Source organism: Rutilus rutilus (genome assembly GCF_951802725.1).
Source record: "Rutilus rutilus genome assembly, chromosome: 1".
Taxonomy (NCBI): domain Eukaryota; kingdom Metazoa; phylum Chordata; class Actinopteri; order Cypriniformes; family Leuciscidae; genus Rutilus; species Rutilus rutilus.
The window spans coordinates 59,211,041-59,237,865 of NC_140209.1; the positions used below are offsets into that span (position 1 = coordinate 59,211,041).

The window sequence follows — 26,825 nt, forward strand, 5'->3', positions numbered from 1 at the left end:
ATCATAGTACAGTAAAACTCACTTCCCTTGGACCACAATAAACATGGAGTCGCTCTTTCATTCCGCATCGATGTTTCCGGAAACCCCCGAATGACGTTCGGCTCGTGTTCGGCTCTTCGGAAGCCACTGTATGTAAACAAGGTCAAGCGTTCGCTGCAGTCTTCATTCTCCACTTCACTCGCTAGACACTTTCTGACACTTTCTCCTGCGAAGGACCCATCCAGCGACACAGCAGCACACCTCCTGCAGGTACAGCGATGAACGCATAGACATTATGCAGCTACGCATGCTGATTTATTTTCTGCATGTCTATTTCTCGCACATATTTTGCAGCATGTTGTTTTCTCATATACGCCACGAAACGATAGCATGGCGATGTTTACATACTCTCGCAGTGAATCTCCTACAGATGCTGTTGTGTCGGACTGATTTGAGAATGTCATTCAAGGGCATTAGCTCATCAATATGTACACGAAAGATCTTGTGCAGTGCAGCAAAGTCATGTGTCTCTCCCAGCATTTACTCAGCAGGTCTAGACTGCTCGTCAGCGTTACTTACAGTGCAGTCATAACATCTCAAAGATTTTCATTAGGCTATATTAAATGCTTGATGATATTCACAATCCTTTTGAAGGCCAGCATAAATGCAGATATTTAACTCATGGCACAATTATTGCATGTTGGCTGCAATATTAGAGCCCTTTGATTATAAGCTGCTAATGCCCTTTTGTTTTTCTGTCTTCAGGAATGAAACTACACATAATAATAATTGGTATTCAGTCATATTTCACAATACATTTAGGATTGCTCTGTATAATACTCTGCCACTGAGATATTAATTCCTGAATCTATGCTATATTTAATGGCTCATTTAGTTCACAGTTAATTAGCAACTATATTCTTCCTTGTTTTATTAATATAAGTCAGGCTGTTAGGTCTTCAACAGGAGTTGTTAGGATAATCCTCCACCAGACTGAATTACAGACTGCTTTGCGTCACGTGTGCGTTCATCCCCAGATATTTATAGTCTATTCAAATGATGGACAAGTAGCTTTTGCATAGATTTTTCATAATGATCTAAAAGATGCTGATTATGCATTGTTTTATTTTTAGTGGTGTTTGCTGATAACTCGATTTAGGAGAAATAGGAGAAACAAAATGACCCACAACACTCTGGCATCACGGTGGAGAATTTTTCACACTTTTTATCTTCAGAAAATGATCAAATATCATAAAAAATAGTTATTTTTATGGAAATAAAAGTTCCACTTAAGTAGGATTGAAGTACATTTCACAATCACTTCTATTGTCTTTGAAATACAATTAAAGTTACTGCTGAATGAACTGACAAGCATTTATGATAAACTAAAAGACACTTTAATGTCATTTCTATTGAAACTTGTATGTCATGTATTTAAATAGACTTGCGATTACATTTATAATGATGAAGTTGCAATATAGTACATTTAAAATATTTTAACTTTAAACGTAATATCGAATAACACACTACAGTTAAAATTATAAGCAAGTACTTTACATGTGCTTTAGTATAAACACATCAAAATAACTGCACTTCTTTAAAGCATGACAAAAGATTATTAACATATTAACATTAACATCATTAATTTGACATTATTACAAAGTGCGCTTTTTAAAAGGCTACTTAAGTGTGTTAAGATACAGTCATGGAAGTGTCTCTCTTTAAGTGAACTTAAGGGTTGTATTTCAAATTAAATGTTTTTTTAAACAATATACTTTTAGGATTTGAAGTACACCACAAGTGCACATTGAGTACAATTAAGCACACTCCTTTTCCACAAGGGTCGTATCAACACTGAACTCCTGAAGCTTTGCTTTATTTAGGTCAAGGGCAAGGTCTGACTGTTTTGGTCATAAAAGTTAGTCATATAAATCTGCTTAGTGTTTAATCATTGATCTGTTGTGAAAGTCAACACACAGTCTGCCAGGTCAGCACTTGTCTTTTCTGTGCTATGAAGTAAATTTGTAATTTCCTTTTGTGTTTTTTTTTTGCAGTGTTATTTGCTCTCTTGGAGGATTTCTGTGAGCACCAGCCATGATGATGCAGTGTCTCCAGTTTCTGGTTGAACCAACCAAGAACGTTGCAGAGAAGTTTAAGGTACCTTGCAAAAATATCTCAGTAGTCTGAGTGGCTCACAAAAAATGATGAATAAAAGAGGGACATCAGGGGAACCTGTTGATTTAAAAGCTTTGACATTAGTTGGCATAACAAACTTAAAGTTTGTCCTTCTTTTGTCTATCCTGAGGTCCAAAAGTGAGATAAAAGGCCCGTTTAGCTGGTCATTGTAACTGTTTTCAATAGCGGTGAGTCTTTTGCTGCTCATGAGACTTAAGACAGAGGAAGTAGATCACGCATGAGCGGCATTTTAATCAAACGCTGTCCTTGATTGTTTGCCGTAGCCTTCATGAACAACATTAACTGTCTGAAATGACAACATGGCTGCGTCCGAAACCGCATACTTCCCTACTATATAGTAGGAGAAAACAGTACGTTGAAAGAGTAGTGTGTCCGAATCCTCAGTATTCATAAAGTAGTGTTTGAAAAATCCCCGGAAATGGAATAGCATTAATATATATATTTTTTGTGTGTGTGTGTACAGGAGTTTCGTAAGAAGGCGAAGAATGAAAAGAAAGAACCGCTGGACGAGAGCCAGCAGTTCATTGTGGACCTCGCCAAGGATCTGGGACGCGTCTGTCAGGTACAGCCACAGATGCATGACCAATACAGTATAAAGCAGAGCTGATGGCCGAATAATCACACGCAGAAAAGTTGGGGCAAAATCAGAATTTAAAGGGGTCATGACATGAGAAATCAAATTTAGCTTGATCTTTTGACATATAAAACAAAGAATTTATTTAATCAAGCTCTAAAAACAGCTTGTTTTGATATTACGGGATCTGTGATGTCACACAGGCAAATACATTTGCATATGACCGCCTCCAGAGCAAGACATCAATGTTCGTCGCACCATAGGTGATCCCCACAAGTGAATAGAGCCCATTATAGAATAGAATAGAATAGAATAGAATAGAATAGAATTATTGTCATTGCACAACTGCAATGAAGTTTTGTGCTTCTCCTCAGTGGTACATTCACATAAAAAACATGTATACAGACAAATATAGACAAAAAAGTATAAATAGTAAAATATAGTCAATAAGAAAAATGTATTAAATAAAACATTATTATTGTAAAACCCCGTAGCTTATAATGTACAGTCCTTGTTTTTAAGTAGAATTCAGTTCCTTGATGGCATGTGGGTAAAACTGTTCAGGAGTCTGGAGGTGCGTGTCCTAAGAGACCGACAGCGCTCTCCGGATGGCAGAGGAGTGAAGAGATGATTGCAAGGATGAGAGGAATCCTTTATTATATTTCTGGCACGCCGTAGGCATCTGGTGCTGTAAATATCCTCGAAGGCAGCTTGAGCCGATGATTCTCTGACTCTCTGCAGAGCTTTTCTCTCTGCCACAGTGCAGATAGGCAACGTACGTGCGCGCCGCCATCTTAGATGATATTATAATCACTGACAGACACTGATAGACAGTGCACAGATTACAGATGCACGTTTATCTTACGACATTCTCCACATGCCTGAGTCTGCTGACAACAGGACAAGTGGAAGAGAGAAAGAACGTCCAACAGCTGGGTTTTGTCTCTGTACAATGGCGTCCTGGATGGCATTGGAGGAATATATGTTTGTTCGGAGAATCTTGTTTTGTAAACGAGGCACAGTGTAATGGAGAGTTCGCAAAGAAACTTTTGTTGACAGATGAAGCGGTCGGATGCATTTAATCTGACAGCTGCATCACAAAACGCAAGTAAATGATTTCATAATGCTTTGTCTGTAAATTACATTTTATATTGATAATGTTTTCTCTGTTTCCTATGCAAAGACGTTAGCCAATCATAACAGTGGCCGTTCGCTGACAAGCCTTAAAGGAGCCGCACCTTAAAAACCCATCGTTTCAGTCAGAGGGGCAGAATGAGGGATGAAAATAATTGTTTTTCCACACAACTAATTTTTTGTGCGCAATATACTTTATTAATATTATAAGTGAACCTCAAGGAACATATTAAAAAAAAAATCCATGTCATGATCCTTTTAATTGGCTTCCATTTTGAAGTGGAATTTAAATGACAGGAAGACAAATTCAATGACATATTCACACACAAAAACAATATATACACAGTGTGTGTATATATATATATATATGTATGGCCTGGATGTTTCACATGTTTCAGTATGATGTTGGTCATGCAGAGATGAGCTCATGTGTGTCACACGTGTATGTGTGTGTGTGTGTGTGTTGTGTGTGTGTCTTCTCTCCTGCTGGTCACAGAGGTCTGAGGTTTTGGAGCACGTCTCAAATAGTGAGGATGTTTGGCCGACTCTCACCTGCAGGGCCTTCATTCTGGAGTGGGCATCTCTGCTAGAGAGCAAGGTGAGATACACATTTATACCTTTACTGACATTTTTCTGCACTCACTGCAACCAAATGCTGCAAATCACTAGGTTTTGTCACCAAATATTTGTTATAACAGAAAAGACCAATGCAGACGGACGGCTGGCCAGAGAGCAGCGACTGGAAGGATCAGGACATGGAGAACGCCAAGAGACTCATCCTCACCTGGACCAAAGACCTGAGGGCCCAACCTGAGGTACTCACACATCACACTGGATCTGCCTGAAAAGCACCTTCTCCATGGCTTTCTGTGTAAACCTAGAACACCTACTGTATGGTATTTGATATGCAAGTTTCTAAGGCCCCTAAAGTAAATGATCGACATGATCAAAACTTTGCTGAAAAACACACAATCTAACACATGCCTTCTGTCATCTGATTGATAGTTTATACTTTTTTAGCATGTAAAAGGCTTTTTAGTATAATTGTAAAAATGCCAACCTTCAGATAGTGGTCAGGACTGAAGCAACTTAGGATTATGTGATTATCCATACAAATGTTTTTTTTGTTTTTTTTTTAAGAAAAGGACATATTTACAGTATACAAACTATCAGAATTTTATCTCGCCTTTTGGCTATAAAAATATCAGCATCTGCACCAAATTGCTTATGTTTGCTCAGTTTGGGCCTCTGAAATTGGCCCCCCTTTTAAATATGAGCTCCATATTGTCACTATATCATACTGTAAACCCGAATAAGTTGGCAAAATTCAAAAAAATTTAGGTAATCAGTTACATCAAAAATTTTAAGTTAATAAATTAAAAAAAATTATCAAGCAGAACTTCAGCTAATTTATACTCATTACATACACAACACATACTTTAAATTGTCATGTAATCTCAACTTAAATATTTTTAGTAGTGGAAACTTGGAAACATTCAATAAATGCTACCTTGCTAATTGGTAACACCATGCTTTCATTGCTGAATGAGTAGCAATATAAAACTTAACACTTAACATTAATTTAGCAAAAAAACAACACACAAAAAAACACACTATATAACACTTAATTTTAGCATTTACTTTCCCTTTTGAGTGTCATGGCAAAGCATGCTGGGAAATAGAAATCCCAGCTCAGTTTCAGTTAAATTTATATTTATCTAAATGAAAAAGTTCAAGTTCAAAACACAAAACAGTGAAACAATTCAGATTACTTAAAATGTGTCAGTTTTGTGAACTCAAAAGAAAAAGAAATTTCTGAATACTCATAATTTGATTGAACTAACTTGTTTAATTTGAGTTGGCTCTTCTCAAACCTATTAATTAGGGTTTTTTAGTTAGGGTTTACACTGTATGTTCTATAAAAGCCTTATGGATCAAATGTGATATAAAACACATATGGAAACTTACATGTTTTTTAAAGGTTCAATAAACTGGTACATTTCACAAAAATGGACATATGACAATGTCAAGCTTTACAGGGTTAAAGGAAGAAACTGAACAAATGTCAAAACCCGTAGAGCCTAGCTTCCTTTGTGTTCAGTAGAGAAAAGTATCAGCGTACAGATTTAAATGACATCCTCAGATATTGTTTTTTGGTGGTGAATAGTTGCATGTCAGTTGCATTGAGTGGCATCTTTGCATCATCCCCCCCCTCCTCCCCCTCCGTGTGCAGCAAAGTGTCTGGCCTGGAGAGCAGGTGGTGGCGGTTTTGGATGACTTTGAGACTCACTGGAAAAGAGGGCGGATGTCCACCCTGCAGTCGGCCGTGGAGCTGGTGTTCTGGACACTCATCAACAAAGAACTAGACAAGGTATGAAGGAAGTCACACATCACAGGAACTTCAGAGGGGGATTCAGCCAACAAACAGCTTTATAGTAACACAAAACCTTTCTGATTTATCTGTGTGTTCAGGAAAACATTCCCCAAAAGTGGCTCATGTGGAAACAGAGGAGCCAGAAAATAGGTCAGATCTTCTCTTCAGTGTCTTGAATATCATGAATCTAAAAACAAAAGATGTCAAAGGTGCTATAAACGACTTTAGCCATTGTCAACAAACCTGGATCTGTTCTCATCCCTCCCTCTGGTCATTTTGGCCCGAAACTCATTTTTAAAATTTTATCAGAGGGGTCCAAGACCCTAGGACTTTTGTTGCACTTGAACCATGAATACACACACACACACACACACACAAATGTAATGGATTCGAGGAGTTTTGTCGTTTAAATTTTAAAAAGTAACAAATCCTTCCCTCACAGCTCAATTTGACCCCCTTAGGAATGAATGTAATGCTTCAGTTATCATAGAAAAACCTAAAAATGCTCAAAAATCAAACAAACAAATGCTAAAACTTTACCCAAATGTTTTTTTTTATATAATTTCTACATGTGTATCTGAATGCATATTGAAAGAGAAATGAAACTCGAGAGAAACTCATTTGCTCCAAATAGAGTTATAATGAGATATCATGTTATATAATTTTTTTCCCACAAGAGGTCGGCAAAGACACCCAATGTAAGATATTTTGAGCTGAATTAAAAGGTTTATGCATGAAATTGTGAGTTATTTTGAATTTAAGTTAAAAGGAATGTGCTTAAATTTATATAATAATTATTTATTGATAAAATCTAGTAATTTAAAGGTAAAAAAAAAAAGCATTAAAAATAGAAAAAAATAGTATTAAAATGAAATGAAATAAGCTTTCTGGACAAAATAAAAATTAACTATAATTCTTCGGGTCATATTGACCTGCGAGTGCGAGGGAAGGATGAAGGTTAAAGCCGGAGAGTGTTTCTGATTGGCTAAAATGTGTGCTGCTTCCCTGACATGTGATGCACATGTAAACACAATATTTTCATTGGATTCAAGAGTTCAGCATCCATATAACACTTGCAGTGTATTTATTTTGATGAAAATATATTCATGTGGTATATGTTATGCATGGTAGTAACAAATCCTTTAATTTTTAATATTTTTCGCTCAATTCTCTTTTTTGTTGTTGTTTTTCACTCACTAGGTGCCACCCCATATATTCCTCACATAGGTGAGTCACATGTTAGTGCTTCTGAATATATTCCAGAAAGCAGTTTGCAATTATACTGTAGTGTGGATTGATTATTAAGATTCAGTATGAACTTGAGCTGATTGTTGCTTTTGTTGTGTTTAGTGTGGGACTGGATCTGTGATGCAGGAGGTAAGACATGTGCTCTGACAGCTGCCCTTCTAAAGCATCATCCTTACTGTAACAGAACCGCATAATTGGGCAGCATCACACAAATAGTGTTTCTCTCATGAGATTCAACTCACATTTGACAAGTTTGAGCCTTCAATAGATACAACACTGACGTTCAGAAGTTTTTTATGTTTTAGAAAAAAGAAGTATCCTATGTTGACCAAAGCTGCATTTATTTGATCAAAAATTCAGTAATATTATTTTTATAGTTTAAAATGTCATTTATTCCTGTGATGGCAATGCTAATTTTTTAAGCAGCTAACAGAAAACTTTCTAAAAATCATTTTGCAAATCTTACCATTAAGTTATGAAAACATTGTTTCTGAATGTTCAAAACTTCCAGTTTTTTAAATGTTGCTTTTAAATGTGTATTTAATACAAAAATACACACACATCACAGACAAATACTGAGTAAAATTCTGATTTCTTGAGCTATTTACCTTTAATTATACCGAAAGATACTAAAATACGATTTAATACCAAAAAGTAATCTGCCATCTTGTCGCAAAGCATTATGGGATTACAAGTATAGCATCACATACAAATATACTGATTATTTTATAAACAGAGTCTGAAAAGCATTCTAGAATTGTAATTTTGTATAAAAGCCATCACACACCAAGCCGACCGTCGACCAGCGTCAGCGGCCCAGTTTTTGTGGCGTGTTCCACACCGTCGGCACTAGTCGTAAACCGTTGGGAGATTTTAGGCCGATTCAACGAGAGCGGTTCTCTGATTGGCTGTTCAGCTTAGTAACGAGTCAGTGCACGAGAACAAAAGCGTAAGTGATGAAAGCAATGCAAAGAAGTCAAGACGGTACGGCTGTTATAATTTTAGATCATCTTACCTGAGCATTCATGTATATTTTCATAATAACATGAGCTGCCTGGAATGAAGAAAGTGATCAGCGTGATTGATATTCAGAATGGTAAGCAAGCGCTGCTTTGTTTACGGTTTGTAAATCAGCAGGACTATTTTTGGTTTTCCTTTTTGAATGACGAAAATAGACTATTGATTATTATAGACAGTTCTTTCCTTACATGCAGGTGCAGAACGCATGTGCTAGCTGACAGTCACCTTTAGTCCTTTTAGTGTGTTCAAGCGCAGCTTTTCGGCCGAGACGCAACTGACGTGTCAGCTTTCGTCACCTCTAGTTATTTGACATTGGCTTGGTTTGTCCCGGGCTTAAAAATGGTATCCTTTAAACCATACTTTGTATCGAAAGCAAGGCTTTGATGACTTAAAATGCGGACCTACGTTTGCTGCTCTTTAGCCATTTTGAACGATTCATAGTTTATAATTTGATTCATTTGTCTTGACCCTCCATTCATTCCTTCATAGTGGAGGTGACCCTTGACCTGGACACGGCCAATCCCGACCTGCTGATCTCCGAGGATGAGAGGCGCATGCGCTGTGGTTTCAAGCGCAAAGACGTGCCCAACTATCACCAGCGCTTCGACGGTTGGTGGTGCGCGGTCGGATCCGAAGGCTTCGCCTCTGGCCGCCATTACTGGGAGGTGGATGTTGGAGAAATGGACTGGCGTATCGGCGTGGCGAAAGAGTCGGCTTTGCGTAAGGGCTTCAAGTCCCTGAACACCGACACGGGATACCTGAGCCTTCGGCTGGAGCGCGGCACGGAGCTGAAGGCCCTCACCGTTCCCTTCACCGGCCTGCCGGCCTCCTTAATTCCTCGAAAGGTCGGCGTCTACCTTGACTTCGGCCAGGGCCAGCTGTCCTTCTATGACGTGGAGAACCGCTCCCACATCTACACCTACAACGAGACATTTGACGAGAATCTCTTCCCTCTCTTCGGAACGGTGGAGATCGTGAAGGACCTGGTGATCAGATCTCCGGGGAACAGGAGCCACTGCCTGTGTCCCGGGATGTGCCTGTGGGGTTGAGGTCCCATCGACTCCAACCAGAGCCCAGTGCTTAATCTCTAGAGCAGTGGTTCTCAACCGGTCGCAGCCTGAAAGAGTTACGCTTTGTTCAGAGAGATAGCAGGAGAAACATGCAAAAAAAGTGCAACAAATATGTTTTTATGAAGTACTGTATACTTTGGGCTTCCCACTCCTAACGAAAGAAATTCATTAGTCGCTATTGGTAAATCACTAGAAAATAAGGTAAAAACTATTTCCGCTACAAACCATGAGTTTAGTTTTAGGATAATAAATTAAGAAAGTACAATATTAAGCAGCATAACGGACTGTTTTTGAACAGCTTTAATAACTGGACGCGGACGAGACCGGACTCCTCGCACATTCAAGCCTCTTACGTTGAAAAAAAGAGGGATAGTGGGATTGTCAACTTTTAAAGGGGCTATATGTACGAATTTTCATGTATTTTATTGCCTATGTCTGACCAGCGTGTAACGAAAATGAAAATAACGAGATCTTCCCCGACTTCCTAGCCTGTATTGACTGAATTTATGCAAAGGACTCTGGTCACTTGTTAAAATCCGAAATATGTGACGTTTATGCGCGCTCCCGAAAGCCTCTCTTCCGTTCAATGACACATGTTCAGGATAATGCCGAAAGAGCCATTCTGTACTGTACTGTAATGTCAACGTGTCATGCAAAGAAAAGGGATTCTAATTCAAACTATAGTCTCACAAAGCCTAATAATCGAACTATCATAACAGTGTGATTTTTAATGACCTCATCTGTCGACATGATGCCGGTGAATCGCAGAGCTGGTGCAAACATCCACATCTCTATGATCAGATGCTTTCTGAACTGCTGTTTTCTCACTGCTATCATTTTTCGTTGTGTTATTAAGAGGAAAGCGTGCAGCACATATTTACATATTCATTTAACTGTCGCTCTCAGCCGCGTGGACGGCGTTGGGATGTTCGCTAACAGTATATCACTGCAGAGGTATTTCCAACTTCTTTTTACTTCTAAGCGAAGAACGGAAAAAAAAACTTTGCCTTGAATCACATTCAGTCTCTTGTACGTTACGTGTTCACGAGTGCAAGCACAAGCAATAAGTTGCTGGCTGCAGTTCACTTAACGGCCACCGGTGTCGCTAAAAACAAGGGTTTCTACATAAAGCCCCTTTAAAAAGGGAAGACAACACTAGTGGTATTTTGGCGCAAATACGTTCGTCACTTGGTCGACAGACATCCCCTCATTCTCGGAAACCATGAACAAAATAAAGCACCGTAAAATAAAATGTGACCCAGACTACATTAAACCCAGGTTCACTTTTAATGGTTTGTGACAACCATAATGTGTCTGGTGAGAAACAATTGAAATTCAAAGACAATTAGAAACCCCTCAAGCTTTGAAGAGAATTGTCTTCTTCAGCCAATATATGTTAATCGTTTTGTGTATTGTTGAGCATATGCAGTTCATAGCAAGATGAGTGTTTGATGCTAAGGACTATTTTTTGACAGTAAACACACACTGTGTTGGGTCGTCTGATGTAAAAAAAAGTGTATAGTCCTGAAGCAAAACCAGTTGAGAACCAGTATTCTAGACCTCATTAGCATTAGATAAACCACTGGGCCATTTTAGATGGTCAGTCCTTATGACTGACAGCGATCCAGACCAGTAATTTCATCAAGGTAGTATGATGTCTTTCAGCTGCTGCTTCTGTGGTACTTTTGAACCTGCGTCTATCTGAACCTTATTATAATAGTGTTCACCTGCCCTGTCTGCACTTTCACATTCATCTGACTAACTCAAATCATGAAAAATGCACTTTATGTGAATAATAAAAAGAAATAACTTCAGCCCTGTGTGTTCACTCTTATTTATCTGGCAGATATGACTTATTTTACTTTATGTACATGCATTGTGAGAAACTTGCAATAGTGCAAATGAGTGTCATTTGTGATAGTGATGAATTTATAGTTAAAAGTGTTTAGAGTTGTTATTTAGGAATTGGTTAAAAAAAAAGGCATAATTAAATTGAGTTAATTAGAACACATAATTTTAATTCTATTTTTAATTGAATTTTAATAAAGAAAGAAAAAAGAGCAAGATTCTCAATTACTTCTACAACAAATTACAGCCTTTTTTACAATCTAATCAAACAACTTAAGTGTTTTTCTCATTATTTCCATGGCTTCTTAAAATAGCTGTAACTTTAAAGAAATAGTTCACTTAAGAATGTAAATTCAGAAAAAAAAGAAGATATTTTAAGACAGTTGATTTCCCATTGACTTCCATAGTAGAATTAAAAAAAAAAAAAAATACTATAGAAGTCAATGGGGTGCATCAATGGTTTAGTTACTGACTTTCAAAATTATTTTCTTTTCATAAGGGTAATGTTACTATGATATTGTAAGCCTGTCTCAGCCATAGCTGCTCTATTCTTAGCCTATAGCCTATCATTTTATGTAGAAGGGCGCAGGCTAGCCCTGAAATTATAAGGCGATAATATACCCCAAATTTATTGAAATACACATTTATTGTCTTGTCAGAGGAGGATGGGCTCCATCCAAAGTTTTTCTCTTCACCTAAACATATGGAACTATTTTACCTGCTGCCATCACCTTTGTCTCCAGTGGGAGAAATACAAATAACAGATTTCACAATGAAAGCGCTCAAAAGCATTATTTCTCTAAACTGTTAAAACACGTCAACGAGTGAATCTCTGAACTGGTGTGAGTGATTTGAGGCAGGGCTAATTTTTGCATATTCATAGAACCACGTATACTAAATGAGGCAACGGTGTAGAGTTACATTCAAGCAATTTTAAGGCATGAAGAACTTTAAGCGAAAAAAGTTTAAATATGTAATTTTGTTGATCGAAGATGAGTTTTAAGGGATAAAATTGACTACAGGGGGACTTCAAGACCAAATAACTGGTCATGTGAAAGTGCACACTCTTCAAGAACTCATAAGGGCAGTTCTTGCATGGCCACATATTTAAAGCTCTCAAACACTGTTCACACCCGGTAGTAAGATGGTATTAATTTTGGTAGATCGGATCACAATTAGACATTCCTGTTTACAACTGGTGTTTTAATTGGTCTCCTTTGTTCACTTCTGTCCTAATTTCTTCAAGGGGAGGGTCTATGTTTAAAAAAAAAAAAAAAAAAAAAAAAAAAAAACCAGAGCAGCAGCTTTCATTTCTGCCAGTTGCAATACCACACCAAACACTGAATGAATGTTAAAAATCAGGAATGGTGAGAAACTCATGTAACCCCTCATCCAGGTCCTATTTGCCCTCTTCTGTGCGGGTCTCCGGCATGGGAGTTATGCACTCTAGCAAGGAGGCTAAAGACTGCAGTCTCTAGCATCAGTCACTAGAGCACCTCTTGAGTTCAGGAGCAACTACTAGCTGGCCTGTGTTACACTTGGTACATTTGTCTTCAAACCAAACTTAGGTCTTCAGCCGACAGAGTTGAAATCACGTCTGCTAGTGCACTTCCTATAATGTTTATTAGGTCAGTAGGCGGTAGAATAGGCCGTTTTGCAGATGTTCAAAACACATGAGCGTCTACACTATGAAAGCAATCTGGCTGAATGCGTACCTCTGGAAGGTATCAAAAATAAAACTAAATTTATATTAATCCCTTTATGCATTTACCACAGTCCACTTGTGATTGGATTTACAAAAATGCTTAGTGCCAGGTGTAAAAAAGGCCTTGGACAGCAACCTAAGTGGGATGTAACTGTTAAGGGATTAATGCTTAAGCAGTCTACTTCTCAAAACATTACTGGGACCATACTGAAAAAAAAACCTGCCAAGTGACCATACGTAAGGTATGCCTTGGGCATGCCTGAGTATCTATGTGCAGTTCTGTTAGTCCAGCCATAAAGTCAAATGTAAAGTCACAAACAAGTTAAACAACCCTTAATTTGATACCATGTAAAACATGAACGGGGCCCTAAGTTAGCAACTAGAGCTTGGCAAATAGTTAAGTTAAATGGATTGGGCAGAAGCTTGGCCCATTTAGTTCAAGTCTAGAACCTCAATGCACAAAAGAAAAGGGTTTAGTAGTGCTGCCCTACAACTCAAACTGAGAACAGTTATGAAAAACTCCAGTCAGAAATCAACACCAAAGAGAAACTAATGTTGGGTTTCAGGGAGTTTATTAAACTAAATTCACATGACCAGGATGACTTCTCCACTAGACACCACAGTTTGCCCACTAGAGATGGTCTTGACGTGCGTGTCTCTTCCTGTAAAAAGTGGTAGAAGCATGAGGGGCATTTAAAAACAAGAAATTCAGTTCCTGTCAATTCAAGTCAAATTACAGCAAGCACTCACTTTTCCTAGTGCAGCTTTGCTCACAGGAGCCAGAAGAGGGATGGCACACCACTGTACTACAGTGGATGAAGATCTAACAGAGGGGAAAGGGTTAAACCATAGAATTCACTATAAAAAGCACCAATATTAAGGCTTGAGGTAAGGCTGCGGAGCATACGGTTTCCTGCAGAGGAGCCAGTGATGCTGGATCTACAAATGTGAACATCTTCACAACAAAGCGCTTGTAGTGGGTGGGAAACTGAAGACCAGAAGATCCAGCCACTGGAACCAATGTGGTCAGGTAACGATCATCCTGGTAAGGGCATCTGAAAGGCAAAGAGGCAGTCAGAAATGCCTTACGGCACATGGATAAAGACTGGCCTTACTCACCCATCAACCAGAAGGTCCCATTGGGGTAGACTGAGTGGATTGGGGGTTTGTGTCGCCCAACAATGTCCCAGCATCAGGACAATGTTGGGGTCGGTCCTCTCCAAAATGCGCACCTCAACATACACGGGTTCTCGCAGGACTTTTGTAACTGGATAATCAGCATCACTGTAGTAGGATGTGTACGCCTCATCCCCTGAGGATACAGTGTTTAACTAGAAACTGATGCAACCTGGAGTTTGAGGCTTTAGGCATACTTGGGACAAACACTTACCTTCTGCACAGCCTTTAGTGACACATTGACCATTTGCCAGTCTAAGCTCCACCCTGAGGGGTCCAGGAGCAGCTACTGGTGGAGGTGGAGGAACAGTGTTGACCTCCACAACCAGAGCTTCCACAGAAGTAGCAGAGTACCTACACTGGAAGAGAAGCCTGGACAAACCATGAGCTTGTAGCTTTTGTCAATGATTAACATTTATTATAGAGCATACGTGACCTACTCAAAATGGCTGTCCCTTGTGATGGAACCAAGTGGTCCGATACCCACTTCATACGAGGAGATCATTCTGTTTTCATACACCACATATCCACTGTCCTCCTGCAAATAGTAACTGTTGGCATCCAGTCCATTCTAAGCCATGCAGAACAAAACCACAAGCAGCTACTCACCATCATGCTTGTGCCACACGCAGTGACAGGGAACTGGTATATAACAAAGAAAGGTGTGGATCCCACAGGACTGCAAGCTGGATCACTTCCACCCTGGAGACGGACTGAATCCAGGCTCAATCGAGGCAGCGTAACATCTCTAGCCACCACTACCACAAACTGACCATCTCTTATACACTGGACAGTCACTGGAATGAGTTACAAGAGCAGGTTATTGCTGAAGATCAGTTTAACATGAACACCTTCGCATTGGATCAACACTCTTACCTGCCTTCCCATAGTAACACTGCTGTCCATTAAAGCAGCAGTTGATAGCTGCACACTCAGCACCACTGATACCAGGGGGTCCACATTGGATCTGCTCATAATCAGCTACAGCACATTTGTCAAGGGGCTCTGCCTGTGCCACTGGCTGCTTAGGCTGAAACTGCTGAGGAAACTGTTGACTAGCTTGCTGTTGAACTGACTGAGGAAGCTGTTGACTAGCTTGCTGTTGAACTGGCCGAGGAAACTGTTGACTAGCTTGCTGTTGAACTGACTGAGGAAACTGTTGACTAGCTTGCTGTTGAACTGACTGAGGAAACTGTTGACTAGCTTGCTGTTGAACTGGCCGAGGAATCTGTTGACTAGCTTGCTGTTGAACTGGCCATGGAAACTGTTGACTAGCTTGCTGTTGAACTGGCCGAGGAAACTGTTGACTAGCTTGCTGTTGAACTGGCCGAGGAAACTGTTGACTAGCTTGCTGTTGAAACCGCTGGTCAGTTTGCTGGAACATCAGAGTTTGAGGACTCTGGGGCAGATTACTCCACTGTGGAACAGCATGACAGAAAACACCAAACCAAACACAAAGTGCCAGAGATTGAAGAACACACCAACTTCCTGCCATTGTTCAACAGTTAGTCACACTATTGAGATGCTGCCATTTGGTCTTTTTGTACAATACAGACTTTGGCTAATTAATGATAATTCCTCCCTCTTCATTAACAGTCATGATTCTCCAGACTTGCATGAGTGGGAGTTTATGCAACTGGGTGATTCTATTGGTTCTTAAAGGTTTTTTCAATTTTATTCTTTCCACCTTTTTTTAACATACACAAAAGCACATATTGAGCTGAATTCAGAATAGTGTTCTAGTACTATTTCTGCCATTGTTTTATCCTTCATTAGCTGAATATTTGAGACAGATCTAATCAGATCTGAATCTAACAGCTGGACCAGAATGAAATTGTTTAGTTCAAATGGTTATATCTCTCTTCTTTTTTGTAAAAAAAAAAAAAAAAAAAAAGTTTCATATTTGTACTAAATACTATGGATTTTTTTTATTTCTTAATATTATTATTTTATTTTTATATGTAGCTTTTCCAGGTCAATGCACCCGAATACAATAGGAGGGTTAAATATAAGTATCAAGAAAGAAAGAAAGAAAGAAAGAAAGAAGAGCAAGATTCTCCATTACTTCTACAACAAATTATAGAATATTTTACAATCTAATCAAACAACTTAAGAGTTGTTGTTTTACAAATTTTTTTTTTTTAAATTACAATTATTATGTCCATGGCTTCTTAAAATAGTTGTAACTTTAAAGGAATAGTTCACTTCAAAATTTAAATTCTGGGGGGAAAAAGAAGATATTTTAAGACAGTTGATTTCCCATTGACTTCCATAGTAGAATAAAATAAAATAAAAAAATACTATGGAAGTCAATGGGGTGCATCAATGGTTTAGTTACTGACATTCAAAATTATTTTCTTTTCATAAGGGTAATGTTACTATGATATTGTAAGCCTGTCAGCCATAGCTGCTCTATTCTTAATTTTTTTTTCATTATAAAATACAGTAATTTTTATAATAAAGGCTTTTAATATCCTGCAGGCACCGTAATATCCTTCAGTATAGCCTATCATTTTATGTAGAAGGGCGCAGGCTAGCCCTGAAATTATAAGGCGATAATATACCCCAAATTTATTGAAATACACATTTATTGTCTTGTCAGAGAAGGATGGGCTCCATCCAAAGTTTTTCTCTTCACCTAAACATATTATGGAACTATTTTACCTGCTGCCATCACCTTTGTCTCCAGTGGGACAAATACAAATAACAGATTTCACAATGAATGCGCTCAAAAGCATTATTTTTCTAAACTGTTAAAACACATCAACGAGTGAATCTCTGAACTGGTGTGAGTGATTTGAGGCAGGGCAAATTTTTGCATATTCATAGAACCACGTATACTAAATGAGGCAACGGTGTAGAGTTACATTCAAGCAATTTTAAGGCATGAACTTTTCAAGCAAAAAAAAAAAGTTTAAATATGTCATTTTGTTGATCAAAGATGAGTATTAAGGGATACAATTGACTACAGGGGGACTTCAAGACCAAATAACTGGTCATGTGAAAGTGCACACTCTTCAAGAATTCATAAGGGCAGTTCTTGCATGGCCACACATTTAAAGCTCTCAAGCACTGGTCACGCCCGGTATTAATTTTGGTAGATCGGATCACAATTAGACATTCCTGTTTACACTTGTTTTAATTGGTCTCCTTTGTTCACTTCTGCCCTAATTTCTTCCAGGGGAGGGTCTACGTTTTGTGATTGTGACGTTTTTGAAAAAACAGAGCAGCAGCTTTCACTTCTGCTCTGACAGTCACAATACCACACCGATCACTGAATGAATGTTAAAAATCAGGAATGTTGAGAAACTCATGTAACCCCTCATCCAGGTCCTATTCGCCCTCTTCTGTGCGGGTCTCCAGCATGGGAGTTATGCACTCTAGCAAGGAGGCTAAAGACTGCAGTCTCTAGCATCAGTTGCTAGAGCGCCTCTTGAGTTCAGGAAAGTGAAGTTTTAGCCACTACTAGCTGGCCTGTGTTACACTTGGAACATTGTGTTCAAACCAAACTTAGATCTTCAACCAACAGAGTTTAAAATCACGTCTGCTAGCACACTTCCCATGTTTATTATTAGGTCAGTAGGTGGTAGAATAGGCTGTGTTTTGCAGATGTTCAAAACACATGACTATGATATGAAAGCAATCTGGCTAAATGTGTTTAACTACCTCTGGAAGTAATCAAATAAACCAAAAAAAAAAATATATATATATATATATTAAACACTTTATGCATTTACCACAGTCCACTTGTGACTGGATTTACAGAAATGCTTAGTGCCAGGTGTAAAAAAGGCCTTGGACAGCAACCTAAGTGGGATGTAACCGTTAAGGGATTAATGCTTAAGCAGTCTACTTCTCAAACATTACTGGGACCATCCTAAAAAAAAAAAAAAAAAAAAAACACTTTTTAAAAGCCAACAAGTGACCTTACACTGATCATTGCACCTTGGGCATGCCTGAGTATAAATGTGTAGTTATGTTAGTCCAACCATAAAGTCAAATGTAAAAAAAAAAAAAAAAAAAAAAAAAAAAAAGCAAGTTACACAACCTTTAATTTGATACCATGTAAACCATGAACAGGGGCCCCACCAAGTTAGCAACTAGAGCTTAGCAAATAGTTAAGTTAAATGGATTGGGCAGAAGCTTGGCCCATTTAGTTCAAGTCTAGAACCTCAATGCACAAAAGAAAAGGGTTTAGTAGTGCTGCCCCACAACTCAAACTGAGAACAGTTATGAAAAACTCCAGTCAGAAAACACCAAAGAGAAACTAATGTTGGGTTTCAGGAAGTTTATTAAACTAAATTCACATGACCAGGATGACTTCTCCACTAGACACCACAGTTTGCCCACTAGAGATGGTCTTGACGTGCGTGTCTCTTCCTGTAAAGAGTGGTAGAAGCATGATGAGGGGCATTTAAAAACAAATTTAGTTCCTGAAGTCAATTTACAGCAAGCACTCACTTTTCCTAGTGCAGCTTTGCTCACAGGAGCCAGAAGAGGGATGGCACACCGCTGTACTACAGTGGATGAAGATCTAACAGAGGGGAAAGGGTTAAACCATAGAATTCACTATAAAAAGCACCAATATTAAGGCTTGAGGTAAGGCTGCGGAGCATACGGTTTCCTGCAGAGGAGCCAGTGATGCTGGATCTACAAATGTGAACATCTTCACAACAAAGCGCTTGTAGTGGGTGGGAAACTGAAGACCAGAAGATCCAGCCACTGGAACCAATGTGGTCAGGTAACGATCATCCTGGTAAGGGCATCTGAAAGGCAAAGAGGCAGTCAGAAATGCCTTACAGCACATGGATAAAGACTGGCCTTACTCACCCATCAACCAGAAGGTCCCATTGGGGTAGACTGAGTGGATTGGGGGTTTGTGTCGCCCAACAATGTCCCAGCATCAGGACAATGTTGGGGTCGGTCCTCTCCAAAATGCGCACCTCAACATACACGGGTTCTCGCAGGACTTTTGTAACTGGATAATCAGCGTCACTGTAGTAGGTAGTGTACGCCTCATCCCCTGAGGATACAGTGTTTAACTAGAAACTGATGCAACCTGGAGTTTGAGGCTTTAGGTATACTTGGGACAAACACTTACCTTCTGCACAGCCTTTAGTGACACATTGACCATTTGCCAGTCTAAGCTCCACCCTGAGGGGTCCAGGAGCAGCTACTGGTGGAGGTGGAGGAACAGTGTTGACCTCCACAACCAGAGCTTCCACAGAAGTACCAGAGTACCTACACTGGAAGAGAAGCCTGGACAAACCATGAGCTTGTAGCATTTGTCAATGATAAACATTTGATAAAAGCATACATCACCTACTCAAAATGGCTGTCCCTTGTGATGGAACCAAGTGGTCCGATACCCACTTCATACGAGGAGATCATTCTGTTTTCATACACCACATATCCACTGTCCTCCTGCAAATAGTAACACTGTTAGCATCCAGTCCATTCTAAGCCATGCAGAAGAAAACCACAAGCAGCTACTCACCATCATACTTGTGCCACACGCAGTGACAGGGAACTGGTATATAACAAAGAAAGGTGTGGATCCCACAGGACTGCAAGATGGGTCACTTCCACCCTGGAGACGGACTGAATCCAGGCTCAATCGAGGCAGCGTAACATCTCTAGCCACCACTACCACAAACTGGCCATCTCTTATACACTGGACAGTCACTGGAATGAGTTACAAGAGCAGGTTATTGCTGAAGAGCAGTTTAACATGAACACCTTTGCATTGACTCAATACTCTTACCTGCCTTCCCATAGTAACACTGCTGTCCGTTAAAGCAGCAGTTGATAGCTGCACACTCAGCACCACTGATACCAGGGGGTCCACATTGGATCTGCTCATAATCAGCTACAGCACATTTGTCAAGGGGCTCTGCCTGTGCCACTGGCTGCTTAGGCTGAAACTGCTGAGGAAACTGTTGACTAGCTTGCTGTTGAACTGACTGAGGAAACTGTTGACTTGCTTGCTGTTGAACTGACTGAGGAAACTGTTGACTAGCTTGCTGTTGAACTGGCCGAGGAAACTGTTGACTAGCTTGCTGTTGAACTGGCCGAGGAAACTGTTGACTAGCTTGCTGTTGAACTGACTGAGGAAACTGTTGACTAGCTTGCTGTTGAACTGACTGAGGAAACTGTTGACTAGCTTGCTGTTGAACTGGCCGAGGAAACTGTTGACTAGCTTGCTGTTGAACTGACTGAGGAAACTGTTGACTAGCTTGCTGTTGAACTGGCCGAGGAAACTGTTGACTAGCTTGCTGTTGAATTGGCAGAGGAAACTGTTGACTAGCTTGCTGTTGAACTAACTGAGGAAACTGACTAGCTTGCTGTTGAACTGGCCGAGGAAACTGTTGACTAGCTTGCTGTTGAACTGGCCGAGGAAACTGTTGACTAGCTTGCTGTTGAAACCGCTGGTCAGTTTGCTGGAACATCAGAGTTTGAGGATTCTGGGGCAGATTACTCCACTGTGGAACAGCATGACAGAAAACACAGAACCAAACACAAAGTGCCAGAGACTGACACACACTCCAACTTCCTGCCATTGTTCAACAGTTAGTCACACTATTGAGCAGCTGCCATTTGGTCTTTTTGTACAATACAGACTTTGGCTAATTAATGATAATTCCTCCCTCTTCATTAACAGTCATGATTCTCCAGACTTGCATGAGTGGGAGTTTATGCAACTGGGTGATTCTATTGGTTCTTAAAGTTTTTTTTTCTATTTTTTTTCTTTCCACCTTTTTTTAACATACACAAAAGCACATATTGAGCTGAATTCAGAATAGTATGCTAGTACTATTTCTGCCATTGTTTTATCCGTCATTAGCTGAATATTTGAGACAGATCTAATCAGATCTGAATCTAACAGCTGGACCAGAATGAAATTGTTTAGTTCAAATTGTTATATCTCTCTTCTTTTTTGTGAAAAAAAGTTTCATTTGTACTAAATACTATGGATTTTTTTTTTAAATTAATATTATTTTATTTTTATATGTAGCTTTTCCAGGTCAATGCACCCGAATACAATAGGAGAGTTAAATATAAGTATCAAGAAAGAAAGAAGAGCAAGATTCTCCATTACTTCTATAACAAATTATAGAATATTTTACAATCTAATCAAACAACTTAAGTGTTTTTTTAATTGTTTTTTTTATTAATATTATGTCCATGGCTTCTTAAAATAGTTGTAATTTTAAAGTATTATAGTTCACTTCAAAATTTAAATTCTGAAAAAAAAAAAAAAAAAGATAATAAGACAGTTGATTTCCCATTGACTTCCATAGTAGAATACATTTTTTTTTTAAATACTATGGAATACTATTAAATACTATTTTTTTTTTAAATACTATGGAAAAAAATATGCTTATGCTACTCTGAATAATGCCTGAACTTCGTATTCTGAACACTTCTTGCGTTGTTGTTGTCTTTTGCCTCTTCATGATGACTCGCTTAATTTAGTCCTGATTTGTAAGTCGCTTTGGATAAAAGCGTCTGCTAAATGACTAAATGTAAATGTAAATGGAAGTCAATGGGGTGCATCAATGGTTTAGTTACTGACATTCAGAATTATTTTCTTTTCATAGGGGTAATGTTACTATGATATTGTAAGTGTCATGGTTACAAACAGACGGAAGCAAGTGTGCAAGTAAAACGGTTTATTGAATGAAGATGAAAAAGTCCGGTGATGAAGTGGCAGACTGGTGACACAGGGACTAGATGGTCAGCGAAGGTGTCCGTGAAGTGAAGTGATGCAGACGTGACGATCCAAGTGAAGACGTAATCCGGGTAAATAGGGAACGGGAATGGAAACACGAACAGGAACGCTGACAGGAACAGGATCACACATGGGAGACAAACAACGATCTGACAATGAGAGGAGAGTGCGGTGAGGAGAGTGCGGTGAGGAGAGTGCGGTGAGGATTAAAGGTGCGTGAATGAGCTGCAGCTGGAGTGATGAACGAGATCAGCTGGACCGCTGATCAGTCAGCATGAGCGGTGACGCCCACTCACACACACCCACACATAACAACAGTGACACGAGACGAGAAGGAAACAATGAATTTACGAACCGTGACAGTACCCCCCCCTCCTAGGAACGCCTCCTGGCGTCCCCAGACTCCCTTACCTGTCGATTGTAATCATCAATAAGGGAGTGATCCAGGATGTCTCTGGCAGGTACCCAACTTCTCTCCTCCGGGCCGTAACCTTCCCAGTCCACCAAGTACTGGATTCCGCGTCCCCTCCGCCTTGAGTCCAGAATACGATTGACCGAATATGTGGTTTCCCCTTCTACGAGTCGCGGCGGTGGGGGAACCGGGACTGGTGGATTAATACGAGAATAAAACACGGGTTTGACTTTAGATACATGGAACACGGGATGAATCCTCCTGTACACTGGAGGGAGTTTGAGGCGGACTGCCACCGGACTAATGATCTTGGTGACAGTGAAAGGGCCAATAAATTTAGGAGCAAGTTTATTAGAAACGGAGCGGAGAGGAATGTTCTTGGTAGAAAGCCACACTTTGGAACTGACGACGTATACTGGAGGCCTAGACCGGTGGCGATCGGCTTTGGCCTTGGTGCGCGCTCCCACCTGGAGTAGAGTCTCACGGGCTCTAGTCCAAGTGCGACGACACCTCTGGACGAAGGCGTGAGCGGAGGAGACCGCGACTTCGGATTCCAGACTAGGAAAAATTGGTGGCTGGTAACCTACACTACACTCAAACGGAGATAGGCCCGTAGAGGACACTGGCAACGTATTGTGTGCGTACTCCACCATAGACAATTGCTGACTCCATGAGGAAGGATTCTTGGAGACCAGACATCGCAACGTTCTCTCCAAATCTTGGTTGGCTCTCTCCGTTTGACCATTGCTCTGGGGATGAAGCCCTGAGGACAGACTGACAGTCGCCCCCAATAATTTACAAAACTCTTGCCAAAATTTGGACACAAATTGGGGTCCTCTGTCGGAAACCCCATCTGTCGGGAGGCCATGTAAGCGAAAGACGTGATTAACGACGGTCAACGCTGTCTCCTTGGCTGAGGGTAATTTGGGCAAGGGAATGAAATGTGCCGCCTTCGAGAACCGGTCCACCACGGTCAAAACTACCGTGTTACCCTGGGAGGGTGGTGACAAAATCTAGCGAAATGTGGGACCAGGGTCTCGAAGGGACAGGCAGCGGTTGAAGTAGCCCATCTGGGGGTCGATTGGAAGTCTTACCAATGGCGCAAACAGAGCAAGCCAAAACAAAACTGTGAACGTCACGAGCCATGAGTGGCCACCAGAATCGTTGCTTGACCAAAAACTTGGTACGACTAACTCCTGGATGACAAGCCACGTTGGAACAATGCCCCCACTGAATAACGGACCGTAATCCCTCTGGTACAAATAAGCGATTCAGTGGGCAACCGGCCGGGGGCGTTACCCCTTCTAAGGCTCTCTTGACCTTCGATTCGACCTCCCATATGAGTGTAGAGACAAATAGATTCTCGGGTAAAATGCACTCGGGAGTAGACGGGCTTTCGGAACGGTCAAAAATGCGCGATAAAGAATCAGGTTTGATGTTCTTGGAACCCGGGCGGTACGAGAGTGTAAAATCAAAACGTCCGAAAAAAAAGTGCCCACCGAGCCTGCCTGGAGGTCAATCTTTTGGCGGTTCTAATGTATTCCAGATTCTTGTGGTAGGTCCAGACGATAAAAGGTACCCCCGACCCTTCCAACCAGTGACGCCATTCTTCCAACGCTAACTTGACTGCCAACAACTCTGTTACCAATGTCATAATTGCGTTCGGCAGGGGACAAACGATGGGACAAAAACGCGCATGGGTGCATTCTGTCGTCTGTGGGAGAACGCTGGGATATCACTGCACCTACCCCCACCTCTGACGCATCGACCTCCACCACGAACTGACGTGATGGATCAGGGGTAATCAGGATGGGAGCCGAAACAAAGCGGCTCTTGAGTTTGGCAAACGCAGCCTCAGCTGCGTCTGACCACCTGAACGTAGTCTTGGGGGAGGTCAAGGCGGTCAGAGGTGAGGCTAGTTGGCTGAAATTACGAATAAACCGTCTGTAGAAATTGGCGAACCCCAGAAACCGCTGTAGGGCCTTACGGGAATCTGGACTTGGCCACTCTACTACAGCCTTAACTTTCTCAGGATCCATGCGTATTCCCTCAGACGACACAATGTACGATCTAATTAATGATAATTCCTCCCTCTTCATTAACAGTCATGATTCTCCAGACTTGCATGAGTGGGAGTTTATGCAACTGGGTGATTCTATTGGTTCTTAAAGTTTTTTTTTCTATTTTTTTTCTTTCCACCTTTTTTTAACATACACAAAAGCACATATTGAGCTGAATTCAGAATAGTATGCTAGTACTATTTCTGCCATTGTTTTATCCGTCATTAGCTGAATATTTGAGACAGATCTAATCAGATCTGAATCTAACAGCTGGACCAGAATGAAATTGTTTAGTTCAAATTGTTATATCTCTCTTCTTTTTTGTGAAAAAAAGTTTCATTTGTACTAAATACTATGGATTTTTTTTTTAAATTAATATTATTTTATTTTTATATGTAGCTTTTCCAGGTCAATGCACCCGAATACAATAGGAGAGTTAAATATAAGTATCAAGAAAGAAAGAAGAGCAAGATTCTCCATTACTTCTATAACAAATTATAGAATATTTTACAATCTAATCAAACAACTTAAGTGTTTTTTTTATTAATATTATGTCCATGGCTTCTTAAAATAGTTGTAATTTTAAAGTATTATAGTTCACTTCAAAATTTAAATTCTGAAAAAAAAAAAAAAAAAAGATAATAAGACAGTTGATTTCCCATTGACTTCCATAGTAGAATACATTTTTTTTTTAAATACTATGGAATACTATTAAATACTATTTTTTTTTTAAATACTATGGAAAAAAATATGCTTATGCTACTCTGAATAATGCCTGAACTTCGTATTCTGAACACTTCTTGCGTTGTTGTTGTCTTTTGCCTCTTCATGATGACTCGCTTAATTTAGTCCTGATTTGTAAGTCGCTTTGGATAAAAGCGTCTGCTAAATGACTAAATGTAAATGTAAATGGAAGTCAATGGGGTGCATCAATGGTTTAGTTACTGACATTCAGAATTATTTTCTTTTCATAGGGGTAATGTTACTATGATATTGTAAGTGTCATGGTTACAAACAGACGGAAGCAAGTGTGCAAGTAAAACGGTTTATTGAATGAAGATGAAAAAGTCCGGTGATGAAGTGGCAGACTGGTGACACAGGGACTAGATGGTCAGCGAAGGTGTCCGTGAAGTGAAGTGATGCAGACGTGACGATCCAAGTGAAGACGTAATCTGGGTAAATAGGGAACGGGAATGGAAACACGAACAGGAACGCTGACAGGAACAGGATCACACATGGGAGACAAACAACGATCTGACAATGAGAGGAGAGTGCGGTGAGGAGAGTGCGGTGAGGAGAGTGCGGTGAGGAGAGTGCGGTGAGGAGAGTGCGGTGAGGATTAAAGGTGCGTGAATGAGCTGCAGCTGGAGTGATGAACGAGATCAGCTGGACCGCTGATCAGTCAGCATGAGCGGTGACGCCCACTCACACACACCCACACATAACAACAGTGACACGAGACGAGAAGGAAACAATGAATTTACGAACCGTGACAGTACCCCCCCCTCCTAGGAACGCCTCCTGGCGTCCCCAGACTCCCTTACCTGTCGATTGTAATCATCAATAAGGGAGTGATCCAGGATGTCTCTGGCAGGTACCCAACTTCTCTCCTCCGGGCCGTAACCTTCCCAGTCCACCAAGTACTGGATTCCGCGTCCCCTCCGCCTTGAGTCCAGAATACGATTGACCGAATATGTGGTTTCCCCTTCTACGAGTCGCGGCGGTGGGGGAACCGGGACTGGTGGATTAATACGAGAATAAAACACGGGTTTGACTTTAGATACATGGAACACGGGATGAATCCTCCTGTACACTGGAGGGAGTTTGAGGCGGACTGCCACCGGACTAATGATCTTGGTGACAGTGAAAGGGCCAATAAATTTAGGAGCAAGTTTATTAGAAACGGAGCGGAGAGGAATGTTCTTGGTAGAAAGCCACACTTTGGAACTGACGACGTATACTGGAGGCCTAGACCGGTGGCGATCGGCTTTGGCCTTGGTGCGCGCTCCCACCTGGAGTAGAGTCTCACGGGCTCTAGTCCAAGTGCGACGACACCTCTGGACGAAGGCGTGAGCGGAGGAGACCGCGACTTCGGATTCCAGACTAGGAAAAATTGGTGGCTGGTAACCTACACTACACTCAAACGGAGATAGGCCCGTAGAGGACACTGGCAACGTATTGTGTGCGTACTCCACCATAGACAATTGCTGACTCCATGAGGAAGGATTCTTGGAGACCAGACATCGCAACGTTCTCTCCAAATCTTGGTTGGCTCTCTCCGTTTGACCATTGCTCTG

At 40.5% G+C, this 26,825-nt stretch overlaps 3 protein-coding genes across 3 annotated transcripts; 1 reads left to right on the top strand and 2 right to left on the bottom strand.

Annotated features, from left to right (window-relative positions):
* Positions 1 to 86: 86 nt before the first annotated feature.
* On the top strand, positions 87 to 11,409 carry LOC311294629 (butyrophilin subfamily 1 member A1). The gene is made up of 10 exons (XM_084415597.1): positions 87 to 249; positions 2,034 to 2,136; positions 2,639 to 2,737; positions 4,380 to 4,481; positions 4,582 to 4,698; positions 6,117 to 6,254; positions 6,356 to 6,407; positions 7,458 to 7,484; positions 7,608 to 7,634; positions 9,015 to 11,409. Exons 2-10 carry the CDS (start codon positions 2,074 to 2,076, stop codon positions 9,572 to 9,574), a joined length of 1,185 nt encoding a protein of 394 aa, XP_084271723.1. The 5' UTR covers positions 87 to 249; positions 2,034 to 2,073; the 3' UTR covers positions 9,575 to 11,409.
* Positions 11,410 to 13,686: 2,277 nt separating this feature from the next.
* On the bottom strand, positions 13,687 to 15,887 carry LOC311294647 (zona pellucida sperm-binding protein 4-like). Its single transcript, XM_084415622.1, has 8 exons — positions 15,201 to 15,887; positions 14,934 to 15,121; positions 14,765 to 14,862; positions 14,539 to 14,696; positions 14,268 to 14,460; positions 14,056 to 14,203; positions 13,899 to 13,971; positions 13,687 to 13,810 (listed from the first exon to the last, which is right to left on the bottom strand). Exons 1-8 carry the CDS (start codon positions 15,817 to 15,819, stop codon positions 13,734 to 13,736), a joined length of 1,554 nt encoding a protein of 517 aa, XP_084271748.1. The 5' UTR covers positions 15,820 to 15,887; the 3' UTR covers positions 13,687 to 13,733.
* A 2,661-nt stretch (positions 15,888 to 18,548) lies between these two features.
* On the bottom strand, positions 18,549 to 20,927 carry LOC311294650 (zona pellucida sperm-binding protein 4-like). The gene is made up of 8 exons (XM_084415638.1): positions 20,089 to 20,927; positions 19,822 to 20,009; positions 19,651 to 19,748; positions 19,426 to 19,583; positions 19,155 to 19,347; positions 18,943 to 19,090; positions 18,786 to 18,858; positions 18,549 to 18,704 (listed from the first exon to the last, which is right to left on the bottom strand). Exons 1-8 carry the CDS (start codon positions 20,882 to 20,884, stop codon positions 18,628 to 18,630), a joined length of 1,731 nt encoding a protein of 576 aa, XP_084271764.1. The 5' UTR covers positions 20,885 to 20,927; the 3' UTR covers positions 18,549 to 18,627.
* Between the last annotated feature and the right edge of the window lie 5,898 nt (positions 20,928 to 26,825).

Coding starts and splice junctions, on each gene's coding strand:
- LOC311294647 (XM_084415622.1), bottom strand. CDS start 15,819: ATGGCAGGAAGTTGGTGTGTTCTTCAATCTCTGGCACTTTGTGTTTGG. Junction 15,122..15,200: donor GTGTTACTATGGGAAGGCAG/GTAAGAGTGTTG, acceptor AACTCATTCCAG/TGACTGTCCAGTGTATAAGA. Junction 14,461..14,538: donor CACTAAAGGCTGTGCAGAAG/GTAAGTGTTTGT, acceptor CTGTATCCTCAG/GGGATGAGGCGTACACATCC.
- LOC311294650 (XM_084415638.1), bottom strand. CDS start 20,884: ATGGCAGGAAGTTGGAGTGTGTGTCAGTCTCTGGCACTTTGTGTTTGG. Junction 19,584..19,650: donor ACAAGGGACAGCCATTTTGA/GTAGGTGATGTA, acceptor TGGTTTGTCCAG/GCTTCTCTTCCAGTGTAGGT. Junction 18,705..18,785: donor GCAAAGCTGCACTAGGAAAA/GTGAGTGCTTGC, acceptor CACTCTTTACAG/GAAGAGACACGCACGTCAAG.
- LOC311294629 (XM_084415597.1), top strand. CDS start 2,074: ATGATGATGCAGTGTCTCCAGTTTCTGGTTGAACCAACCAAGAACGTT. Junction 6,408..7,457: donor ACAGAGGAGCCAGAAAATAG/GTCAGATCTTCT, acceptor TTCACTCACTAG/GTGCCACCCCATATATTCCT. Junction 7,635..9,014: donor CTGGATCTGTGATGCAGGAG/GTAAGACATGTG, acceptor ATTCCTTCATAG/TGGAGGTGACCCTTGACCTG.